Here is a 25760-nt window from a genome sequence, read left to right as displayed (position 1 = left end):
CCTTCTACTTACTCTACTTCATGCCTAGTCATTAGCTCAGCTGGCTAACACAGTCACTCAACTCTCTCCCTCCCAGGGGTGCGTGTGTTGGTGGATGCCAGAGGAAAGCTCCACATCCCGTGGGGAGAGGCATCCAACCAGAGGCACGGAGAGACCATGATGGCGTTTGACACGAGGTCGGCCAGGATGGCCCACGGCATGGTGGAGACCAAGGTCTTCCTGCAGTACCTGCCCTCCATCCGGGCCCTGTGGGCCGACACGGGCATCCAGGACGCCTACGACAGACGCAGGGAGTTCCAACTGGTGAGGACACACCTTAGAGAAACACACACATGGATAGAGACGTGTGTGTGAGAGAGACACACACACACACACACACGAAGGGGCTTGCACACACATACAACCAACGAAGGGGCTTGCACACACACACACACACACACACACACACACACACACACACACGAAGGGGCTTGCACACACATACACACACATACAACCAACGAAGGGGCTTGCAGCTGGAATGATGAGCACAGAGTAATTGAGTGTTGTACTCGGTCTGTCGCTGTCTCTCTGTTGCTCCTCCCTTCCTCTCTCTCTGTGGTCTTAGTGTTGGCTTGTAAAGCAGTGTGTCGGTCTCTTGTTGATGATCAATAGCTGTACTGAGGACTGAGCAGGGGATTCTCCAAACTGAAACTGATGTTCTTTTTACTACCATTACTCATTCAGTTTATGCACACCCTCATCCCCCTCTCTCTCATGATTAAACATAGAGCAGACACACAAGCCTCCTCCAGCTCCACCCTCATCATCATGATTAAACATAGAGCAGACAGTCACCAAGCCTCCTCCAGCACCAGTCCCTCATCCCCCTCTCTCTCATCATGATTAAACATAGAGCAGACAGTCACCAAGCCTCCTCCAGCACCAGTCCCTCATCCCCCTCTCTCTCTCATCATGATTAAACATAGAGCAGACAGTCACCAAGCCTCCTCCAGGTCCAGACACACATCCCCCCTCTCACAACCAACATGATTAAACATAGGGACAGTCTTGCAGCTGAATGATGAGCACAGTCACCAAGCCTCCTCCAGCACCAGTCCCTCATCCCCCTCTCTCTCATCATGAGTAATTTCACCAAGCCTCCTCCAGCACCAATCCCTCATCCCCCTCTCTCTCATCATAAAACATAGAGCAGACAGTCACCAAGCCTCCTCCAGCACCAGTCCCTCATCCCCTCTCTCTCATCATGATTAAACATAGAGCAGACAGTCACCAAGCCTCCTCCAGCTCCAGTCCAAGCCTCTCAGATTAAACATAGAGCAGACAGTCTCTCTGTTAAACATAGAGCTCACCAAGCCTCCTCCAGCACCAGTCCCTCATCCCCCTCTCTCTCATCATGATTAAACATAGGTCTTAGTGTCCCTGGATTAAACATAGAGCAGACAGTCACCAAGCCTCCTCTCCAGCACCAGTCCCTCATCCCCCTCTTGATGATCAATAGCTGATTAAACATAGAGCAGACAGTCACCAAGCCTCCTCCAGCAGTCCCTCATCCCCCTCTCTCTCATCATGATTAAACATAGAGCAGACAGTTCCCCCTCCAAACCAGTCCTCATCCCCAGTCCCTCATCCCCCTCTCTCTTATCATGATTAAACATAGAGCAGACAGTCACCAAGCCTCCTCCAGCACCAGTCCCTCATCCCCCTTCTCTCTCATCATGATTAAACATAGAGCAGACAGTCACCAAGCCTCCTCCAGCTCCCTCATCCCCCTCAGATTTATCACCCTCCTCCAGTCCCTCATCCCCCTCTCTCTCTCATCATGATTAAACATAGAGCAGACAGTCACCAAGCCTCCTCCAGCACCAGTCCCTCATCCCCCTCTCTCTCTCATCATGATTAAACATAGAGCAGACAGTCACCAAGCCTCCTCCAGCACCAGTCCCTCATCCCCCTCTCTCTCATCATGATTAAACATAGAGCAGACAGTCACCAAGCCTCCTCCAGCTCCAGTCCCTCATCCCCCTCTCTCTCTTATCATGATTAAACATAGAGCAGACAGTCACCAAGCCTCCTCCAGCTCCAGTCCCTCATCCCCCTCTCTCTCATCATGATTAAACATAGAGCAGACAGTCACCAAGCCTCCTCCAGCTCCAGTCCCTCGTCCCCCTCTCTCTCATCATGATTAAACATAGAGCAGACAGTCACCAAGCCTCCTCCAGCACCAGTCCAGATTAAACATAGAGCAGACAGTCACCAAGCCTCCCCCTCTCTCTCCAGTCCCTCTCCCCCTCTCTCTCATCATGATTAAACATAGAGCAGACAGTCACCAAGCCTCCTCCAGCACCAGTCCAGTCCCTCACCAAGCCTCCCCCTCCCTCTCTCTATCATGATTAAACATAAAGCAGACAGTCAACACACACACTGTTAAAGGACTAGCCCCCCCCCCACCCCAATACATCCAGTATCTGTCCTACATCAGGTGTGGCTTTCCTAGATGCATGGTGACATTTCAGCTGCCTTGTTCACTGTTACGGTATTTAGGGGCCAGATTAAATTTAAAATTCCAGAAACTGATGTCATGGCTTTAGAAGCTTCTGCTTGGCTAATTGACATAATTTGAGTCAAATGGAGGTGTACCTGTGGATGTATTTCAAGGCCTACCTTCAAACTCAGTGACTCTTTGCTTGACATCATGGGAAAATCAAAAGAAATCAGCCAAGACCCCAGAAAAAAAAATTGTAGACCTCCACAAGTCTGGTTCATCCTTGGGAACAATTTACAAATGACTGAAGGCACCATGTTCATCTGTACAAACAATAGTATGCAAGTATAAACACCATGGGACCACGCAGCCTTCATACCGCTCAGGAAGGAGACTCGTTCTGTCTCCTAGAGATGAACGTACTTTGGTGCGAAAAGTGCAAATCAATCCCAGAACAACAGCAAAGGACCTTGTGAAGATGCTGGAGTAATGGGTACCAAAGTATCTATGTCCACAATAAAATTTGTCCTATATCAACATAACCTGAAAGGCCGCTTAGCAAGGAAGAAGCCACTGCTCCAAAAACGCCATTAAAAAGCCAGACTACGGCTTGCAAAGACACATGGGGACAAAGATCGTACTTTTTGGAGAAATGTCCTCTGGTCTGATGAAACAAAAATAGGACAGTTTGGCCATAATGACCATCATAATGTTTGGAGGAAAAAGGGGGAGGCTTGCAAGCTGAAGAACACCATCCCAACCGTGAAGCATGGGGGTGGCAGCATCATGTTGTGGGGATGCTTTGCTGCAGGAGGGACTGGTGCATTTCACAAAATAGATGGCATCATGAGGACGGAAAATTATGTGGATATATTGAAGCAACATCTCAAGACATCAGTCAGGAAGTTGAAGCTTGGTCGCAAATGTGTCTTCCAAATAGACAATGATCCCAAGCATAATTCCAAAGTTGTGGAAACATTGCGTAAGGACAACAAAGTCCTGACCTCAATCCAATAGAACATTTGTGGGCAGAACTGAAAAAACGTGTGTGAGCAAGGAGGCCTACAAACCTGACTCAATTACACCAGCTCTGTCAGGAGGAATGGGCCAAAATTCCCCCAACTTATTGTGGGAAGCTTGTGGAATGCTACCCGAAATGTTTGACCCAAGTTAAGACAATGCTACCAAATACTAACTGAGTGTATGTGAACTTCTGACCCACTGGGAATGTGATGAAAGAAATAAAACCTGAAGTAAATCTTCCTCTCTACTATTATTCTGACATTTCACATTCTTAAAATAAAGTGGTGATCCTAACTGACCTAAGACGGGGAATTTTTGTCAGGAATTGTGGAAAAACAGAGTTGAAATGTATTTGGCTAAGGTGTATGTAAACTTCCGCCTTCAACTGTATACATTCGCTACAAGTGGCCAGTGTAGAAATCCACCCCACCACTCTGATGGTGCATTCAAATGAACACGCTCCAACCAGCTGACTCACTGTTTGTCTCTGGAAGATTTTCTGCTGTCAAATCTCCTATGAAGGAACATCTATACCAAGAAGTCAGGAAATAAGACCTTCTGTTTACTAATATTCAACTGAGCCATTGAAACCAGTTGTGTGAGGTGTACTTCCTGATTCCTGCTAAACCCACAACTGATTCCCTGGTGATGTTTTTTTTTACCATGGGTTCTAAAGGGGTTTCTGCTAGTCTGTCTGTTCGCTGTCCTCTGCCAACTCACTCATCCCAGGGAGGCTGTCATCTGAGACCGGGGTATGACAGAACCACAGCACGCCATACTCCCTCCCAGTTCTGCTAATACGCACTCTCACTTCCCCAAAGCTGACACAGAATGGACACTCGGTTCACCATTAAGAGGAGGGTTAACATTTTAGAGAGGCTCAAAGTTGAGTCTGAATTTACGTTGCGTTTGATGCTTTGGGCTGTTTGTGGTCTGTTTATCAAATAAATACATCACATTTATTTTGTGTATGGTAATATAAAATATTATACCTTATTTTTGTCGTTTAATCTTAAAGTGGAATCATTTATTTCAAACAAAGAGTTTAATGGCGCTGGAGGGGATAGCAGACGTTTTACAGGCTAATGACCAATGGTGCTTTTACATTTTTAAATGTCTTTTTAACTGCACTGGTGGGAAAATTGCTCGTAAGAAAGCATTTCACGGTAAAGTTCACATCTGGTTTATTCTGCGCATTAAAATTTGATTTGAAAACAGACTGCATCTACTGCCCTTAAACCACTACTAATGGCTTCTGAGCTTGCTACACACACACACACACACACACACACACACACACACACACACACACACACACACACACACACACACACACACACACACACACACACACACACACACACACACACACACACACACACACACACACATCAGTGTTTGTGTGTGGAGAAAATGCTAACTCACACACAAATCAAGTCAACCATAGAAAATGAAAACAATGCCCTTTCTTGCCCTCCTCCCTCCCTCCCTCTCCGTAGTCTCCAATGTAGAGTGGAGCAGAGAGGAAAGGAATTAACTGTTGCAGAAAAGGAAGGGAGAGTGGATGAGAGAGAGAGTGATCTGGGACCACACCAAAGCTTTTAATGTTCATATGTAGTATACATTCTCACAACAACGATATAGTCCTATCTATTCTATACGCTCCGCTTCTAACTCTGTTGCCCTGCGTTGATTGGACCCTCAACAGATCCCATGTCAATGAGGGCGTGGCTTGTAACAGAACACTATAAAGCCTTCAGTGGAGAGGAGAACAGGTCTGAGGCTGTGGATTAGGATTATACAACACCTAGGATAGGGAAGAGAGGGGCGGGGGGTAGGGAAGAGAGGGGCGGGGGGGGAAGAGAGGGGCGGGGGGGGTAGGGAAGAGAGGGGCGGGGGTAGGGAAGAGAGGGGCGGGGGGTAGGGAAGAGAGGGGCGGGGGGATAGGAAAGAGGGGGATAGGGAAGAGGGGGCGGGGGGTAGGGGTGAAAGGGAATAAGGGCTGGGGAATGTTTACTTAAAGCATCAAGATCAAGTCCTGTTCTGCAGACAGCATGTCTGAGAGGCTTAATTTGTGTGTGTGTGTGTGTGTGTGTGTGTGTGTGTGTGTGTGTGTGTGTGTGTGTGTGTGTGTGTGTGTGTGTGTGTGTGTGTGTGTGTGTGTGTGTGTGTGTGTGTGTGTGTGTGTGTGTGTGTGTGTGTGTGTGTGTGTGTGTGTGTGTGTGTGTGTGTGTGTGTGTGTGAGAGGTTGTGAAAGCAGGAAGCCTGACATGTTTGGCACTCGGGACACGTGCTCCCTGGATTGCAGCACACAAAGGGGTTTTGTTTAGTTTCTCTCTCCCTCGTTCTTTCTCTCCTTCACCCTCCTGCTCTCTGGTGGTGGTGGTACCAGGGATAAGTGGTGTTCAAGCATGCCATCTTGACCCCCATCTCTCCCTCCCTCCCCCATCTCTCCCTCCCTCCCCCATCTCTCCCTCCCCTATCTCTCTGGGAAGGCTGCTGCTCACTGTCATGTCCGGGGACCAGCATACTCCGTGTGTGTGTGTGTGTGTGTTGCTGCAGCAGCAGCAATCCCAGAAGCCATTAATAGAGGAACTGTCTAGTTTAATGGCCAGTAGATGCGGTCGCTACAGTGTTTCAGCTGAGACCTGAAATGGCCCTTTCCCCTCGTCTGAGTTACACTACCAGGAGGAAGGGAACGACTGAGGGTAAGGCCTGTAAAAGAGAGGGGGGGAGATGTACAAAGGGGATGAAGGAATAGATGGAGAGGAGGAACGGGGGGGGGGGGGGGGATGTACAAAGGGGATGGAGGAACGGGGGGGGGATGTACAAAGGGGATGGAGGAACGGGGGGGGGGGGATGTACAAAGGGGATGGAGGAACGGGGGGGAGATGTACAAAGGGGATGGAGGAAATAGGGGGGGGGAGATGTACAAAGGGGATGGAGGAACGGGGGGAGATGTACAAAGGGGATGAAGGAATAGGAACGGGGGGGGGGGATGTACAAAGGGGATGAAGGAATAGAGGAACGGGGGGGATGTACAAAGGGGATGAAGGAATAGAGGAGAGGGGGGATGAAGGAATAGAGGAGAGGAGGAACGGGGGGGGGGGTGTACAAAGGGGATGAAGGAATACAAAGGGGATGAAGGAATAGAGGAGAGGAGGAACGGGGGGGCGGGGGTGATCCATAAAGGAATGTTGAGCTGTGATTAGACCTTGGTCTCTGTGCAACACCGGCCCATCACAAGAGAGCCAGCACGTTCCCCATCTGATTGGACCAACAGCCAGCACGCTCCCCATCTGATTGGACCGAGAGCCAGCACGCTCCCCATCTGATTGGACCAACAGCCAGCACGCTCCATCTGATTGGACCAACAGCCAGCACGCTCCATCTGATTGGACCAACAGCCAGCACGCTCCATCTGATTGGACCAACAGCCAGCACGCTCCCCATCTGATTGGACCAACAGCCAGCACGCTCCCCATCTGATTGGACCAACAGCCAGCACGCTCCCCATCTGATTGGACCAACAGCCAGCACGCTCCCCATCTGATTGGACCGAGAGCCAGCACGCTCCCCATCTGATTGGACCGAGAGCCAGCACGCTCCTCATCTGATTGGACCGAGAGCCAGCACGCTCCTCATCTGATTGGACCGACAGCCAGCACGCTCCCCATCTGATTGGACCGACAGCCAGGACGCTCCCCATCTGATTGGACCGACAGCCAGGACGCTCCCCATCTGATTGGACCGAGAGCCAGCACGCTCCCCATCTGATTGGACCGAGAGCCAGCACGCTCCCCATCTGATTGGACCGAGAGCCAGCACGCTCCCCATCTGATTGGACCGAGAGCCAGCACGCTCCCCATCTGATTGAACCGAGAGCCAGCACGCTCCCCATCTGATTGGACCGAGAGCCAGCACGCTCCCCATCTGATTGGACCGAGAGCCAGCACGCTCCCCATCTGATTGAACCGAGAGCCAGCACGCTCCCCATCTGATTGAACCGAGAGCCAGCACGCTCCCCATCTGATTGGACCGACAGCCAGCACGCTCCCCATCTGATTGGACCGACAGCCAGCACGCTCCCCATCTGATTGGACCGACAGCCAGCACGCTCCCCATCTGATTGGACCGAGAGCCAGCACGCTCCCCATCTGATTGGGCCACACACACTTTTGATATGTATTTTCGGTTATGATTCCTGTTGTCATGTCTTTTTAAATTGCTGAGACCAATTTCCCATTGTGGGACAATGACGTCAACTACTACTACTACTACACATCTCCCACGGTCTGTCAGCCCAGGCCAGTCGGGTTCCTCAATATTCTACAGATATACTACAGAGAATGTATTGAGCCCTGTGGTAGTAGCAGTCAACACTACAGAGAATGTATTGAGCCCTGTGGTAGTAGCAGTCAACACTACAGAGAATGTATTGAGCCCTGTGGTGGCAGCAGTCAACTCTACAGAGAATGTATTGAGCCCTGTGGTAGTAGCAGTCAACACTACAGAGAATGTATTGAGCCCTGTGGTGGTAGCAGTCAACACTACAGAGAATATATTAGCCCTGTGGTAGTAGCAGTCAACACTACAGATAATATATTAGCCCTGTGGTGGTAGCAGTCAACACTACAGAGAATGTATTGAGCCCTGTGGTAGTAGCAGTCAACACTACAGAGAATGTATTGAGCCCTGTGGTGGCAGCAGTCAACTCTACAGAGAATGTATTGAGCCCTGTGGTGGCAGCAGTCAACTCTACAGAGAATGTATTAACCCTGTGGTAGCAGCAGTCAACTCTAGAGAATGTATTAACCCTGTGGTAGCAGCAGTCAACTCAACTGTTTTGTTTTTCCAATACAGCCTATTGATGTGTGTTAATTATCACATATACCTCATTTTCAATAAGGATGGAAAGGGGGGAATCTGATCTGTCTCATGCTGATCTGCACACTGTGGTCGTTCTGTCATTAATGTCACAATGTACAAAATCAACATTTGAAGCATTTCTCTTTTGGATGGTCATTTATGAGAACGTTTTGTGGAAACAGGTTTTTCATTTCCACCTGTTAAACAGTATATCAACAGACCAACACATTGGGAATCTGTATCGAACCCAAAATCCCTATATGGGCGCTAGTCTTAACTACACGTACTGTGTTAGTAGCAGAACACACTGACTACAGGCTTCTCTTCAGGTCCCAGTCACCTCGGAGACCGTAACCACAGTAACCCATCGTGGTTACCATGTCCTTTGACCCTCTTCATTCTAGAGATATTTTGACAGTTGGTGACAGTTGATCTTCCACCTGCCTCACCAGAGCCTAGTAGTAGATATCAGCATGACGGCAGAGTGGAGGCGGGGCTGGGGGGGGGGTGTGGTTTCCTTACGCATGTGTCTGTGTTCGACATGCGTCACACCGTTGCTTTACTGAGTAGGGGAACGCAGGGGAAGTGAAAGCACTGACGAACTCACACACACACACACACACACACACACACACACACACACACGTCTATGTGGTCAGCAGTATACCAGGTCAGATGGGTTATGTTAGACTAGAGAATGTCATGTTGCTTCAGCTGGTTGTTGGGACAAGAGGACAGTATATTATTCTATCATTCTGGTCCATTTCACCTTGGAACATTCTATCAATCATGGCCTAGTCCACCCTAGAACATTCTATCAATCCTGGCCTAGTCCACCCTAGAACATTCTATCAATCATGGCCTAGTCCACCCTAGAACATTCTATCAATCATGGCCTAGTCCACCCTAGAACATTCTATCAATCCTGGTCTAGTCCACCCTAGAACATTCTATCAATCCTGGCCTAGTCCACCCTAGAACATTCTATCAATCCTGGCCTAGTCCACCCTAGAACATTCTATCAATCCTGGCCTAGTCCACCCTAGAACATTCTATCAATCATGGCCTAGTCCACCCTAGAACATTCTATCAATCATGGCCTAGTCCACCCTAGAACATTCTATAAATCATGGCCTAGTCCACCCTAGAACATTCTATCAATCATGGCCTAGTCCACCCTAGAACATTCTATAAATCATGGCCTAGTCCACCCTAGAACATTCTATAAATCATGGCCTAGTCCACCCTAGAACATTCTATCAATCCTGGCCTAGTCCACCCTAGAACATTCTATCAATCATGGCCTAGTCCACCACTAGAACATTCTATCAATCATGGTCCTAGAACATTCCACCTGGCCTAGAACATTCTATCAATCTGGCCTAGTCCACCCTAGAACATTCTATCAAATCATGGCCTAGTCCACCCTAGAACATTCTATCAATCCTGGCCTAGTCCACCCTAGAACATTCTATCAATCCTGGCCTAGTCCACCCTAGAACATTCTATCAATCCTGGTCTAGTCCACCCTAGAACATTCTATCAATCCTGGTCTAGTCCACCCTAGAACATTCTATCAATCATGGCCTAGTCCACCCTAGAACATTCTATCAATCCTGGCCTAGTCCACCCTAGAACATTCTATCAATCATGGCCTAGTCCACCCTAGAACATTCTATCAATCCTGGTCTAGTCCACCCTAGAACATTATATCATGCTGGTCTAGTCCACCCTAGAACATTATATCATGCTGGTCTAGTCCACCCTAGAACATTATATCATGCTGGTCTAGTCCACCCTAGAACATTATATCATGCTGGTCTAGTCCACCCTAGAACATTCTGTCATGCTGGTCTAGTCCACCCTAGAACATTATATCATCCTGGTCTAGTCCACCCTAGAACATTCTGTTCAGTCATGCTGGTCTAGTCCACCCTAGAACATTCTGTTCCGTCATGCTGGTCTAGTCCACCCTAGAACATTATATCATGCTGGTCTAGTCCACCCTAGAACATTCTGTTCCGTCAATGTCATGCTGGTCTAGTCCACCCTAGAACATTCTGTTCCGTCATGCTGGTCTAGTCCACCCTAGAACATTCTATCATCCTGGTCTAGTCCACCCTAGAACATTCTGTTCCATCATGCTGGTCTAGTCCACCCTAGAACATTCTGTTCCGTCATGCTGGTCTAGTCCACCCTAGAACATTCTGTTCCATCATGCTGGTCTAGTCCACCCTAGAACATTCTGTTCCATCATGCTGGTCTAGTCCACCCTAGAACATTCTGTTCCATCTGGTCTAGTGAACATGCTGGTCTAGTCCACCCTAGAACATTCTGTTCCATCATGCTGGTCTAGTCCACCCTAGAACATTCTGTTCCATCATGCTGGTCTAGTCCACCCTAGAACATTCTGTTCCATCATGCTGGTCTAGTCCACCCTAGAACATTCTGTTATGTCATGCTGGTCTAGTCCACCCTAGAACATTCTGTTATGTCATGCTGGTCTAGTCCATTCTAATTAATAACCACTTCTCAATGGATTCTACCTAATCAGTTTTCTTCCCCTTCGGTATTGGTTTGGCCATGTGATTTTGGTGCCGCGGTGGTCTGCTCTGCTCAGTGGCGGTGGTCTGCTCTGCTCAGTGGCGGTGGTCTGCTCAGTGGCGGTGGTCTGCTCTGCTCAGTGGCGGTGGTCTGCTCAGTGGCGGTGGTCTGCTCAGTGGCGGTGGTCTGCTCAGTGGCGGTGGTCTGCTCAGTGGCGGTGGTCTGCTCTGCTCAGTGGCGGTGGTCTGCTCAGCTCAGTGGCGGTGGTCTGCTCTGCTCAGTGGCTGGTCTACTGGACGCTTAAATTATTTTGTGGAGACGCTTCCATTAGGACTGTCTACACTGGTTTTACACTGCTTTAAACACTGTCTATGGGGTTTACACTGCTTTAAACACTGTCTATGGGGTTTACACTGCTTTAAACACTGTCTATGGGGTTTACACTGCTTTAAACACTGTCTATGGGTTTTATATCATTTCCACCCTAGAACACTGTTCTGGGTTTAAACACTGTCTATGGGGTTTACACTGCTTTAAACACTGTCTATGGGGTTTACACTGCTTTAAACACTGTCTATGGGGTTTACACTGCTTTAAACACTGTCTATGGGGTTTTACATGCTGGTCTTTAAACACTGTCTATGGGGTTTACACTGCTTTAAACACTGTCTATGGGGTTTACACTGCTTTAAACACTGTCTATGGGTTTTACACTGCTTTAAACAGTATGGGGTTTACACTGCTTTAAACAGTATGGGTTTTACACTGCTTTAAACAGTATGGGTTTTACACTGCTTTAAACAGTATGGGGTTTACACTGCTTTAAACACTGTCTATGGGTTTTACACTGCTTTAAACACTGTCTATGGGTTTTACACTGCTTTAAACACTGTCTATGGGTTTTACACTGCTTTAAACACTGTCTATGGGTTTTACACTGCTTTAAACACTGTCTATGGGTTTTACACTGCTTTAAACACTGTCTATGGGTTTTACACTGCTTTAAACACTGTCTATGGGTTTTACACTGCTTTAAACACTGTCTACTGTCTATGGGTTTTACACTGCTTTAAACACTGTCTATGGGTTTTACACTGCTTTAAACACTGTCTATGGGTTTTACACTGCTTTAAACACTGTATATGGGTTTTACACTGCTTTAAACACTGTCTATGGGTTTTACACTGCTTTAAACACTGTCTATGGGTTTTACACTGCTTTAAACACTGTCTATGGGTTTTACACTGCTTTAAACACTGTCTATGGGGTTTACACTGCTTTAAACACTGCTTTAAACACTGTCTATGGGGTTTACACTGCTTTAAACACTGTCTATGGGTTTTACACTGCTTTAAACACTGTCTATGGGTTTTACACTGCTTTAAACACTGTCTATGGGTTTTACACTGCTTTAAACAGTATGGGTTTTACACTGCTTTAAACAGTATGGGTTTTACACTGCTTTAAACACTATGGGGTTTACACTGCTTTAAACAGTATGGGTTTTACACTGCTTTAAACAGTATGGGTTTTACACTGCTTTAAACAGTATGGGTTTTACACTGCTTTAAACAGTATGGGTTTTACACTGCTTTAAACAGTATGGGTTTTACACTGCTTTAAACAGTATGGGGTTTACACTGCTTTAAACAGTATGGGTTTTACACTGCTTTAAACACTGTCTATGGGTTTTACACTGCTTTAAACAGTATGGGTTTTACACTGCTTTAAACAGTATGGGTTTTACACTGCTTTAAACAGTATGGGTTTACACTGCTTTAAACAGTATGGGGTTTACACTGCTTTAAACAGTATGGGTTTTACACTGCTTTAAACAGTATGGGTTTTACACTGCTTTAAACAGTATGGGTTTTACACTGCTTTAAACACTGTCTATGGGGTTTACACTGCTTTAAACACTGTCTATGGGTTTTACACTGCTTTAAACAGTATGGGTTTTACACTGCTTTAAACAGTATGGGTTTTACACTGCTTTAAACAGTATGGGTTTTACACTGCTTTAAACACTGTCTATGGGGTTTACACTGCTTTAAACACTGTCTATGGGGTTTACACTGCTTTAAACAGTATGGGTTTTACACTGCTTTAAACACTGTCTATGGGGTTTACACTGCTTTAAACACTGCTTTAAACACTGTCTATGGGTTTTACACTGCTTTAAACAGTATGGGTTTTACACTGCTTTAAACACTGTCTATGGGGTTTACACTGCTTTAAACACTGCTTTAAACACTGTCTATGGGGTTTACACTGCTTTAAACACTGTCTATGGGGTTTACACTGCTTTAAACAGTATGGGTTTTACACTGCTTTAAACAGTATGGGTTTTACACTGCTTTAAACAGTCTATGGGGTTTACACTGCTTTAAACACTGTCTATGGGGTTTACACTGCTTTAAACAGTATGGGTTTACACTGCTTTAAACACTGTCTATGGGTTTTACACTGCTTTAAACAGTATGGGTTTTACACTGCTTTAAACAGTATGGGTTTTACACTGCTTTAAACACTGTCTATGGGGTTTACACTGCTTTAAACACTGTTTATGGGGTTTAAACACTGCTTTAAACACTGTCTATGGGGTTTACACTGCTTTAAACACTGTCTATGGGGTTTACACTGCTTTAAACACTGTCTATGGGGTTTACACTGCTTTAAACACTGTATGGGGTTTACACTGCTTTAAACACTGTCTATGGGTTTTACACTGCTTTAAACACTGTCTATGGGTTTTACACTGCTTTAAACAGTATGGGTTTTACACTGCTTTAAACACTGTCTATGGGGTTTACACTGCTTTAAACAGTATGGGTTTTACACTGCTTTAAACACTGTCTATGGGGTTTACACTGCTTTAAACAGTATGGGTTTTACACTGCTTTAAACACTGAGTTTTTATTTCTCTCTCCCTCTCTCATTCTTACACAAGCTCTCACTCTCTCCATCGTTCAATCTTTTTCTCTCTCTCTTTATTAATTTATTGCTGTTCGTAGATAATCACAAGACAGACGTGCAGCGTCTCTCACATTCAAATTCTCAAAGCTTTATTTGATTGTCAACCAACCTACGACGTGACAGTTGATGGCAGTTACATTCAAATAAGACTTAAGTTGTTCCCAGGAAAGGAGAAAGCCTGTTGTCATCTGATAATTAACTGATGGTAATAATGACTTTATTTACCATTTAGGAAGCAGAAATAGGCCTGTAAAACGCCTCCTGTTTTAGCTCTTACAAAGTATCAGTCACTTTTTCTGGAAACTATTTCTGTATATCAGTGTTCGTTCTATGTATGTCAATAGACCATCTCCATGACTGACGTCTCGGGGTTGTAACCACAGCAGAACTCTTGAGGGGGGGGGGTCTTTTCCCCCCATGTTGTGTATGAGTCACACAAGAGACTTGAACAGTTTCCTGTGACAGAGTGGAACCCCGAGTGGGATGATTAACATTGGAACTGAGTGGTTTGTGACTTGGATGCGGTTTCCCACTTGCCCCTGGATGCTAATCTAAAGCCACGGTCTAAATGCTACCTAGTCCTTCTGGTAGTAGTTGCCCCCCTGCTCTGGTTTCACAGCTCCTCACATGCCCCCCATGTTAGCCCAAAATAGAAAGTCACACAGGTGTAGTTGTGTGGGAGGAGGGGGGTTTCCCCATAGAATAGAATGTGTTGTGATCTATGGCTCTTTAGGGGGGGTCGTCTGTCTACTCCTCCCCTCGCCTTGTATCCTGCTGCGAGTGTTGCCTCTGGTTTCAGCCTCCTCCTGGGGGTTAAGGCATCATGCTAGTAGTGGTACTTATGTGGTTTCAGCCTCCTCCTGGGGGTTAAGGCATCATGGTAGTGGTACTTCTGTGGTTTCAGCCTCCTCCTGGGGGTTATGGCATCGTGGTAGTGTTACCTCTGTGGTTTCAGCCTCCTCCTGGGGGTTAAGGCATCGTGGTAGTGTTACCTCTGTGGTTTCAGCCTCCTCCTGGGGGTTAAGGCATCGTGGTAGTGGTACTTCTGTGGTTTCAACCTCCTCCTGGGGGTTAAGGCATCGTGGTAGTGGTACTTCTGTGGTTTCAGCCTCCTCCTGGGGGTTAAGGCATCGTGGTAGTGGTACTTCTGTGGTTTCAGCCTCCTGGGGGTTAAGGCATCGTGGTAGTGGTACTTCTGTGGTTTCAGCCTCCTGGGGGTTAAGGCATCATGCTAGTAGTGGTACCTCTGTTTTTTGAGCCTCCTCCTGGGGGTTATGGCATCGTGGTAGTGTTACCTCACAGCTCGGTTTCTCTTTCTGTCTTTCTCGCTCTCCTTTCTTGCGTACACACACACACACAAACACCTTCTGTTTGTTCTGTTCTGTCTCTGCTGCTTCCTGAGCAGCTTGTTACTCAGGGTTTCATTTATAGATGCAGTGTGTGTTTGTTCTGAGATCTCTGCATTTCCTGCCCAGCCCGGCGGGCGCAGGAAGAGTTTCGCCACGTTGCCCTGATTTTCACGCAGCTCTGTGAGAGTCAGAGGTCAACACACTTTTTCTTGTCTTCCTGTTTTAAAAGGAGTCCTTGGCATTTCACATCCACCCACACAACAGTACTGTTGATTCACTTTTAATATGAATAACATGACCTCTGTAGTAAGTGTGCTTGAACTCTGAATAACTGAACCAATCTGACATGTTCTCTCTCTCTCCTCTCCCTCTCCTCTCCCTCTCCCTCTCCCCTCTCTCCTCTCCCCTCTCTCCTCTCCCTCTCCCTCTTCCAGGGGGAGTCTGTGAAGTATTTCCTGGATCATCTGGAAAAGCTGGGACAGCCGGTAAGTCCCACCCATCTCTTATGCATCTATACACTACTGCAGATGAAGTAACAGTCAGAATGAAAAGAGAAGTGAAGCCGTCCCTCTCTCTCTCCTCCCTCTGTGGTTCTATCCATCTCCTCACATATCTCCATCTGACTAAAGAGAAGTGAAGCCGTCCCTCTCTCTCTCCTCCCTCTGTGGTTCTATCCATCTCCTCACATATCTCCATCTGACTACCGTCCCTCTCTCTCTCCTCCCTCTGTGGTTCTGTCCAGAGGCCAGATTCGTCCCTCTCTCTCCTCCTCTGTGGTTCTAAGTGAAGCCGTCCCTCTCTCTCTCCTCCCTCTGTGGTTCTATCCATCTCCTCACATACAGTGCCTTGCGAAAGTATTCGGTCCCCTTGAACTTTGCGACCTTTTGCCACATTTCAGGCTTCAAACATAAAGATATAAAACTGTATTTTTTTGTGAAGAATCAACAACAAATGGGACACAATCATGAAGTGGAACGACATTTATTGGATATTTCAAACTTTAACAAATCAAAAACTGAAAGATTGGGCGTGCAAAATTATACAGCCCCCTTAAGTTAATACTTTGTAGCGCCACCTTTTGCTGCGATTACAGCTGTAAGTCGCTTGGGGTATGTCTCTATCAGTTTTGCGCATCGAGAGACTGACATTTTTTCCCATTCCTCCTTGCAAAACAGCTCGAGCTCAGCGAGGTTGGATGGAGAGCATTTGTGAACAGCAGTTTTCAGTTCTTTCCACAGATTCTCGATTGGATTCAGGCCTGGACTTTGACTTGGCCATTCTAACACCTGGATATGTTTATTTTTGAACCATTCCATTGTAGATTTTGCTTTATGTTATAGATCATTGTCTTGTTGGAAGACAAATCTCCGTCCCAGTCTCAGGTCTTTTGCAGACTCCATCAGGTTTTCTTCCAGAATGGTCCTGTATTTGGCTCCATCCATCTTCCCATCCATTTTAACCATCTTCCCTGTCCCTGCTGAAGAAAAGCAGGCCCAAACCATAATGCTGCCACCACCATGTTTGACAGTGGGGATGATGTGTTCAGGGTGATGAGCTGTGTTGCTTTTACGCCAAACATAACGTTTTGCATTGTTGCCAAAAAGTTCCATTTTGGTTTCATCTGACCAGAGCACCTTCTTCCACATGTTTGGTGTGTCTCCCAGGTGGCTTGTGGCAAACTTTAAACGACACTTTTTATGGATATCTTTATGAAATGGCTTTCTTCTTGCCACTCTTCCATAAAGGCCAGATTTGTGCAATATACGACTGATCGTTGTCCTATGGACAGAGTCTCCCACCTCAGCTGTAGATCTCTGCAGTTCATCCAGAGTGATCATGGGCCTCTTGGCTGCATCTCTGATCAGTCTTCTCCTTGTATAAGCTGAAAGTTTAGAGGGACGGCCAGGTCTTGGTAGATTTGCAGTGGTCTGATACTCCTTCCATTTCAATATTATCGCTTGCACAGTGCTCCTTGGGATGTTTAAATCTTTTTGTATCCAAATCCGGCTTTAAACTTCTTCACAACAGTATTTCGGACCTGCCTGGTGTGTTCCTTGTTCTTCATGATGCTCTCTGCGCTTTTAACGGACCTCTGAGACTATCACAGTGCAGGTGCATTTATACGGAGACTTGATTACACACAGGTGGATTGTATTTATCATCATTAGTCATTTAGGTCAACATTGGATCATTCAGAGATCCTCACTGAACTTCTGGAGAGAGTTTGCTGCACTGAAAGTAAAGGGGCTGAATAATTTTGCACGCCCAATTTTTCAGTTTTTGATTTGTTAAAAAAGTTTGAAATATCCAATAAATGTCGTTCCACTTCATGATTGTGTCCCACTTGTTGTTGATTCTTCACAAAAAAATACAGTTTTATATCTTTATGTTTGAAGCCTGAAATGTGGCAAAAGGTTGCAAAGTTCAAAGGGGCCGAATACTTTCGCAAGGCACTGTATCTCTCTCTGAGATGTCAGGGTGTGCTACCAGCGAAGGCCTGATCTCCTTCTGACTAAAGAGAAGTGAAGCCTTCCCTCTCTCTCTCCTCCCTCTGTGGTTCTGTCCATCTCCTCACATATCTCCATCTCTCTCTGAGATGTCAGGGTGTGCTACCAGCGAAGGCCTGATCTCCTTCTGACTAAAGAGGGGGAAACTGACCTCTCTCTCTCTCTTTAGTCTTTCTCAACTTTTCTCCCTGTTCTTCACGGGCAGTGCAGAGGAATGAGGAGTGTGTAACTCTGTATCTCTGGCTGGTATCCTGATGGTGACTTCACTGATGGCTTTTCCAGTGCAGCCTGACCTTTGATGTCACAGCGTCTAGAATGTCAGGAATTCTCCTCTGGAATGGAACACATACAACACACACACATACAACACACACACATACAACACACACACACACACAACACACACACATACAACACACACACATACAACACACACACACAACACACACACATACAACACACACACACACAACACACACACGGAGAGCGAGAGATGAATTCTGCTTTGCACTCTTACACTTCACTTTGGGAAGATGTTTTTTTTAACTGGGATTTTTCTGACAGGTTCAACAACTAGTTCTATAAAGATGTACTGATATAGTATTCCATTTATTTTTCAGATATACTAGCGGTCTAGTCTGTTATACTAGCGGTCTAGTCTGTTATACTAGCCGTCTAGTCTGTTATACTAGCCGTCTAGTCTGTTATACTAGCGGTCTAGTCTGTTATACTAGCGGTCTAGTCTGTTATACTAGCCGTCTAGTCTGTTATACTAGCCTTCTAGTCTGTTATACTAGCAGTCTAGTCTGTTATATAATACCACTAGCAGCATCTTAACCAGTCTGTTATACTAGCCGTCTAGTCTGTTATACTAGCCGTCTAGTCTGTTATACTAGCGGTCTAGTCTGTTATACTAGCCGTCTAGTCTGTTATACTAGCGGTCTAGTCTGTTATACTAGCGGTCTAGTCTGTTATACTAGCGGTCTAGTCTGTTATACTAGCCGTCTAGTCTGTTATACTAGCCGTCTAGTCTGTTATACTAGCCGTCTAGTCTGTTATACTAGCCGTCTAGTCTGTTATACTAGCCGTCTAGTCTGTTATACTAGCCGTCTAGTCTGTTATACTAGCCGTCTAGTCTGTTATACTAGCCGTCTGGTCTGTTATACTAGCCGTCTGGTCTGTTATACTAGCCGTCTGGTCTGTTATACTAGCTCTCGTCGTCTGGTCTGTTATACTAGCCGTCTGGTCTGTTATACTAGCCGTCTGTCTGTTATACTAGCCGTCTGGTCTGTTATACTAGTCTGGTCTGTTATACTAGCCGTCTGGTCTGTTATACTACTCGCTCTTCTTTCTCTCTCGTCTAGTCTGTTACACTAGCCGTCTAGTCTGTTACACTAGCAGTCTAGTCTGTTACACTAGCCGTCTAGTCTGTTACACTAGCCGTCTAGTCTGTTACACTAGCCGTCTAGTCTGTTACACTAGCCGTCTAGTCTGTGACACTAACTCGTTCTCTCTCTCTCGTTCTCTCTCTCTCGTTCTCTCTCTCTCTCTCTCTCTCTCGTTCTCTCTCTCTCTCTCTCTCTCCCGTTCTCTCTCTCTCACTCTCGTTCTCTCTCTCTCTCTCTCTCTCTTTCTCTCTCTCTCACTCTCGTTCTCTCTCTCTCACTCTCGTTCTCTCTCTCTCTCTCTCGTTCTCTCTCTCTCACTCTCGTTCTCTCTCTCTCTCTCTCGTTCTCTCTCTCTCTCTCTCTCTCTCGTTCTCTCTCTCTCACTCCCGTTCTCTCACTCTCGTCTCTCTTCTCTCTCTCTCTCGTTCTCTCTCTCTCGTTCTCTCCTCCAGGACTACCTACCGACTCAGCAGGATATTCTCCTGGCCCGTAAGCCCACTAAAGGTATCCACGAGTACGACTTTGAGATCAAGAACGTTCCATTTAAGATGGTGGACGTTGGGGGTCAAAGGTCAGAGAGAAAGAGATGGTTTGAGTGTTTTGACTCTGTCACCTCCATCCTCTTCCTCGTCTCCTCTTCAGAGTATGACCAGGTGGGTTCACACACACACACACACACACACACACACACACACACACACACACACACACACACACACACACACACACACACACACACACACACACACACACACACACACACACACACACACACACACACACACACACACACACACACACACACGTTTCTGTCCTTGTGAATGAAATTAAACGACCAAGAATTTGGATTCATGCAGAAACACTCTCTTAAATCAGCTCACACACCTGTCTTTGGATGTTAGATACAATTAAATATAATTTAATAATAATAATAATATAATAATAATAATATATGCCATTTAGCAGACGCTTTTATCCAAAGCGACTTACAGTCATGTGTGCATACATTCTACGTATGGGTGGTCCCGGGGATCGAACCCACTACCCTGGCGTTACTGTATGCGTACACACTCACTTGAACACACAAACTCTTTCTATTTCACACACACACACACACACACACACCCTACTCCCCTAACCTCCTAACCCCCCCCAGGTCTTGATGGAGGACCGTCAAACCAACCGTCTCAGCGAATCCCTCAACATCTTCGAGACGATCGTCAACAATCGTGTTTTCTCCAACGTCTCCATCATCCTGTTCCTCAACAAGACAGACCTTCTGGAGGACAAGGTGCGCTCCGTCCCCATCAAGGACTATTTCCCAGAGTACCCCGGGGAGCCACACAGCCTGGTGGACGTACAGAGGTTCCTAGTGGACTGCTTCCGGGGGAAGAGGAGGGACGTGACGCAGAAGCCCCTGTACCACCACTTCACCACAGCCATCAACACGGAGAACATTCGCCTGGTGTTCCGAGACGTCAAGGACACCATCCTCCACGACAACCTAAAGCAGCTGATGCTGCAGTGATCGCAGGGGGGTTATGACCTTTTTCAAGTCACCTTTTGGCCTTTAACCCCCCCCCCCCTGTGACTCCTCACCGTGACCCACTGACTTGCCGTGATTGCAGGGTGATGAACAGAGAGCAGAAGAGTTGTTGTGTTACACTGTGTCACTGCCTTTTAAGTCACCTTTTGGCCCTTGACCTTTAACCCCTGCGAGCCCTCACCTTGACCCCTGATCTCCAGTCACCTCTGGTGCAGGCTGTCACCTATGACCCTTGACCACTGAACCCTGTTACCACTTCTAATGGCCTTGTACCTGGCAGTTCTACCCCCCCCTTCTAAACCACTGTAAATGAGCTCTCCCTATCCCTCCCCTCACACACCCCTCTCCTTTCTGTAATGGACTATTCCAGAGTCTGTAGATATGTTGATGTGTTCTGTAGGATGAAGTTGCCCTCGGACTCTGATCCTGGGTCAGTTTTTAATTTCCCCCACTAATGGTTAATGACAGGATATGGGGAGGGGAAGCTGGTCCTAAATCTGTTGTTCTATATTACTATATTCACTCTGTTGGTTCACTCTTAACTCTCCTGTCTCACTCTGTCACATTGTAACCTGTCTGAGAAGCCCAGACCACTGCTGGAGGTTAGCGGTCAATGGTGAGGGGGTCAACTGGCCTTTCTGTGTTGGAGGGAGGAGTCAAACGGCACCCACGGCAACCAGGGAAGAGGGGATGGTAAACGCTGTAGAACAAAATGATGATGATGACGATGACTGTTTTACTGGCGCCAGCCTGTCGCTATGCACCTCCACTCACACCTGCCCTGAACTGGCTTGATTCTACACTTCCTTTTCCCTCAGAGCCTGATTATGACATCACCCCCCCCACCATTCTGACAGCCAATCAGTGTCACTATCTGGATGTGGAACCAACTGCAGCGGAGAGCTTGTTACTTGTTGTTGTTGCTGAGGGGGAAGTTAAAGAGTGGGGGGACTTTACAACACTGTACTAAAACTAATCCTTAATGATTCCACAAATAAGCCTTTTACCACTGTCTGATGATGACCTATCAAACAGAGCCACACACACACACACACACACACACACACACACACACACACACACACACACACACACACACACACACACACACACACACACACACACACACACACACACACACACACACACACACACACACACACACACACACACACACACACACACACACACAACCTACCCATAGAGACTCTTCTGACCTGATCCTGGTCTTACTGTTTGGAACTTTTAACTTTTTTTTTCTCTCACAGATTTATTATGAATATATGTACCTAAACATTGTCTTAAGTTATATTTGAAAGGTTTTACACAAGTTTGATTTACACCTGCTGATGGGCAGTGTTAAAGGCTATGGAAGAGGGTGTGTGAACACACACGCGCAGACAGACTGGCTCGGACAGACCAGTTGATAAACTACTGAGCTAATTCTCAGGATACATTGTGGACCACTTATTTGTGTATTTAGAGCAATGATGTTCATTTGCCTAAGTCCTAAAACACACACACAGACAGACGGCTGTCCATCAGAGGCTGGTCGTCTAAACAACTTGCCGGCCAGCTACATCCCCTCTTCCAGTCCTTTTTATCTCCCCTCTCTTTCTGTCCCTCTCTCTGTGTTAGTGTAAGCAAGTGATCAGCCTTATAAACCCTGTGGAGGCTCATCCTAGAGGGAAGAAACTGTGATCAGCCTTATAAACCCTGCGGAGGCTCATCCTAGAGGGAAGAAACTGTGATCAGCCTTATAAACCCTGTGGAGGCTCATCCTAGAGGGAAGAGACAGTGATCAGCCTTGTAAACTGTGGAGGCTCATCCTAGAGGGAAGAGACAGTGATCAGCCTTATAAACCCTGTGGAGGCTCATCCTAGAGGGAAGAGACTGTGATCAGCCTTATAAACCCTGTGGAGGCTCATCCTAGAGGGAAGAAACTGTGATCAGCCTTATAAACCCTGTGGAGGCTCATCCTAGAGGGAAGAGACTGTGATCAGCCTTATAAACCCTGTGGAGGCTCATCCTAGAGGGAAGAGACGGTGATCAGCCTTATAAACCCTGTGGAGGCTCATCCTAGACATACTCCTATGATGGGGAAACTGTGTCAAATGATTTGATTTAATTATGAATCTTTCTCTCCTCCTTAACTCCTCACCAACCAATGTGTCTTTATCTCTAGCAAATAAATAGCCTTTTTAAATGAGTTGGACGTTGGGTTTGTACCAACTGAAGGGAAACCAGGAGAAGGATACCGTTCACATTGTTGTACCCGTTATGAAGGGGGTGTCTGAAGTCACACCCTACTACTCTCTATCTAGTGCACTGCTTTCGGCCCTGTGTGTCTTTCATAGGGCACTACTTAGTGCACTACTCTTTAACAGAGAACTATGTTATTATTAAGGTAGTAAGGTGCGGTTTTGCACGTAGACTCCTAAAATCTCTCTCGTTGTCTCCCAAGTGAGCGCTATTCCCTATATAGTTTTGGATGCAGTCTTGAGTCTCGTTGGCCAAACATGCTGCATGTGTAGCTCAAGTCTGTCTCACAAACACTGTCAGCCCTGTCAGGGCTTCTGACTGATCGCTCCAGGCCACCCCTTCCATAGCTCCGAGTCATCCCCAGCACAGAGCTCTTTGTCTGGGCTGAGACTGTGTCAGGCCCCCTTGGCTGAAGGCCACCATTCCATCCTCTATACCAGTCGGATGGACTGGTGTGACTGGGACCAGTGTCTCCTCCTTCAGCGCCACACACACCAGTAAGTCAGACCAGACTAGGGTCTGTGATTTGCCTTTGTCGATGCTGAACAAACAGGTTTTTGAACAACACACCCTCCTACAGAGGCAGACCTAACATGTCCCAAAGTGATCATTCTAGAATAATGTGCATTCTAGAACTGTCCATTCTAGAACTGTTTCTAGCCATTCTATTTCTATGGGTGTAGTCAGTCGGTGCTTTTTGCCAAATGGCCTCCAGAGTGACTCAATACCCAGTAGACAGGCAGACGGACAGACCTATGTCCCCTACTGGTCTTATTTAGTGAGGGAGAGCTCAAAAAGTAGTCCCAAATGGCACCCTCTTCCCTATATAGTGCACTAATGTTGACCAGGTCCCATAGGGTCTAAAGTAGTGCACTATGTAGGGAATAGACTGTCATTTGGAACAAAGCCCAGACAGACGCAGGCCTTTTGTCTGCTCCGGTCAGAGAGAAGGGAAGACAGTCTGCCAGTAGTAACACCGTGGTCAGTATTCAGTCAGTGTGTATGTATCTGCTCCTTCAGGCGATCTCTCTCTCTCTCTCGCTCTCTGTGCTGCTGCTGTTGCTGTGGTTTTAAACGCGTGCCTACGACTCCGTTCCAATATCAACGCTAGCCTCACTCGTTCCAATGCACTGCTTCCTTTATGTTAGTGTGGATGTTGGAATGCAGCCCCAAGAGTCAGTCAGAACACAGTGTCATTTCAAAAGCTCAGGCCCACTTTGACGATGTCACAAAGCCAAACGCCTGTTTCATTAGGATTCTGCTACAGACAAAAACCTGCCTTCAGTGGCCTGGTCGGCCTCCACAACTGGTTTTAACCCAGTCTGAGTTGTAATTCATTGTGTCAAAAAGAGTTTTAGAGGTTTCAAGCTGTTAACTGTGATGTCAGACCCTGCCCTGAGAACTGTCTGTTCCTCTACTACAACTCCTTCCTGCTCTCTGTCTCTCTCTCTCTCATTATGACATCACTGAGGGTTCCGACACATCTAGAATGAAACGTCATTCTAGTTCTATTGATTCTATGGAATGTGGAGGAAGGTTTGGGGCCAGGTCCATTATATCAAGGTGAAGGTGCAATCTGGCGTATTGGACCTGGAGTTGGAAGGACCTGAGGTGTGTGTGTGTGTGTGAGGTGGTGTTTTAAAGCTATGCAACTGCACTGTGCTCCAGTCCACACAGCAAAAAAATACAGCAAAACACAGCAAGAATACTTAAATGAACCACTTCTGTATGTTATGAGAATAATCATGTTGATGTGTTCTTTATTAGTGAAGAGTCAAATATGCAAATGATCTGCCCAAATATGACTGATATTGTTGTGCCTCCTGTTACCCGACTTCGCCTTTTTCCTCTGATCAAGGTTTTATACTTGCATTGTTTGCCTTAGCGGTGTTTTAATGTCCTCATTTCAAGATGAAGGCTGCATTTCAAATGGCACCCTATTCCCTACAGGACGACCTATTGACTCTGGTCTAAAGTAGTAGAAGTACATAGGGACACGGGGGGTCATTTGGGACAGTATCCAAGAAGATAATTCACATACGAGTCCCACCAACGGTTACAAAACGTTTCTCTGGCTTATTGGAGTTCAGATGTTTTTTATTGTTTATGACGAAATGCTTTCATTGTACAGTCTCTAACTTATACGGTCTTCTTCCTGTTCTCCCAATAAAACCACAAACCATTTTACAAACTGTGTTTCTCTGGCTTATTGTAGATGACGAAATGCTTTCATTGTACAGTCTCTAACTTATACTGTCTTCTTCCTGTTCTCCCAATAAAACCACAAACCATTTTACAAACTGTGTTTCTCTGGCTTATTGTAGATGACGAAATGCTTTCATTGTACAGTCTCTAACTTATACTGTCTTCTTCCTGTTCTCCCAATAAAACCACAAACCATTTTACAAACTGTGACGTGTATTTCGAAGTCACTTCATTGGCGTTCTGTTTGACAGCCGTTTGTCACAACTCTCTGTGTGTCGGACTGTTTGTCAGTTTCTCACGTGATGTTTAAGTTGTTCCAATGTCCATTTAAATGTCATGTCAATGTTTTTCATAGTCTCTTGACACCACTGAAGCTGAATAGATCCTATCTTTGCAGCAACAAAAAAGAAAAGTTAATGTTTTAAACGTCTATAAGACCCAGGGTTCGGGTCAGTTTAGATTGAAGTTATTCAATCTTTTTTTTTAAATTTTATGTCATCTATTTTCAATGACGTCTCGATAAGCTGAAAATGGTGAAGCTATTCAAATGTTTTTCCATTTCTGACTTTTTAAAATTCAAATTACTTCCTGAAATGACTGACTTTT

General features: G+C 46.2%; 1 protein-coding gene across 1 annotated transcript in view; it reads left to right on the top strand.

The window, feature by feature from the left end:
* Positions 1-25245, top strand: part of LOC124020574 (guanine nucleotide-binding protein subunit alpha-13) — a 45290-nt gene extending 20045 nt beyond the window's left edge. The window contains exons 2-5 of the mRNA XM_046335813.1: positions 77-303; positions 15681-15731; positions 19594-19794; positions 20298-25245. Of these exons, the coding sequence (XP_046191769.1) occupies positions 77-303; positions 15681-15731; positions 19594-19794; positions 20298-20669 (851 nt within the window). The 3' untranslated portion in view covers positions 20670-25245. The remainder of the gene's footprint in view (positions 1-76; positions 304-15680; positions 15732-19593; positions 19795-20297) is intronic.
* Positions 25246-25760: the final 515 nt, after the last annotated feature.

The sequence above is a fragment of the Oncorhynchus gorbuscha genome, unplaced genomic scaffold (assembly GCF_021184085.1).
Source record: "Oncorhynchus gorbuscha isolate QuinsamMale2020 ecotype Even-year unplaced genomic scaffold, OgorEven_v1.0 Un_scaffold_859, whole genome shotgun sequence".
Taxonomy (NCBI): domain Eukaryota; kingdom Metazoa; phylum Chordata; class Actinopteri; order Salmoniformes; family Salmonidae; genus Oncorhynchus; species Oncorhynchus gorbuscha.
The sequence above is the reverse complement of the archived record's forward strand: the minus strand, read 5'-3'. Positions and strand labels throughout refer to the sequence as shown.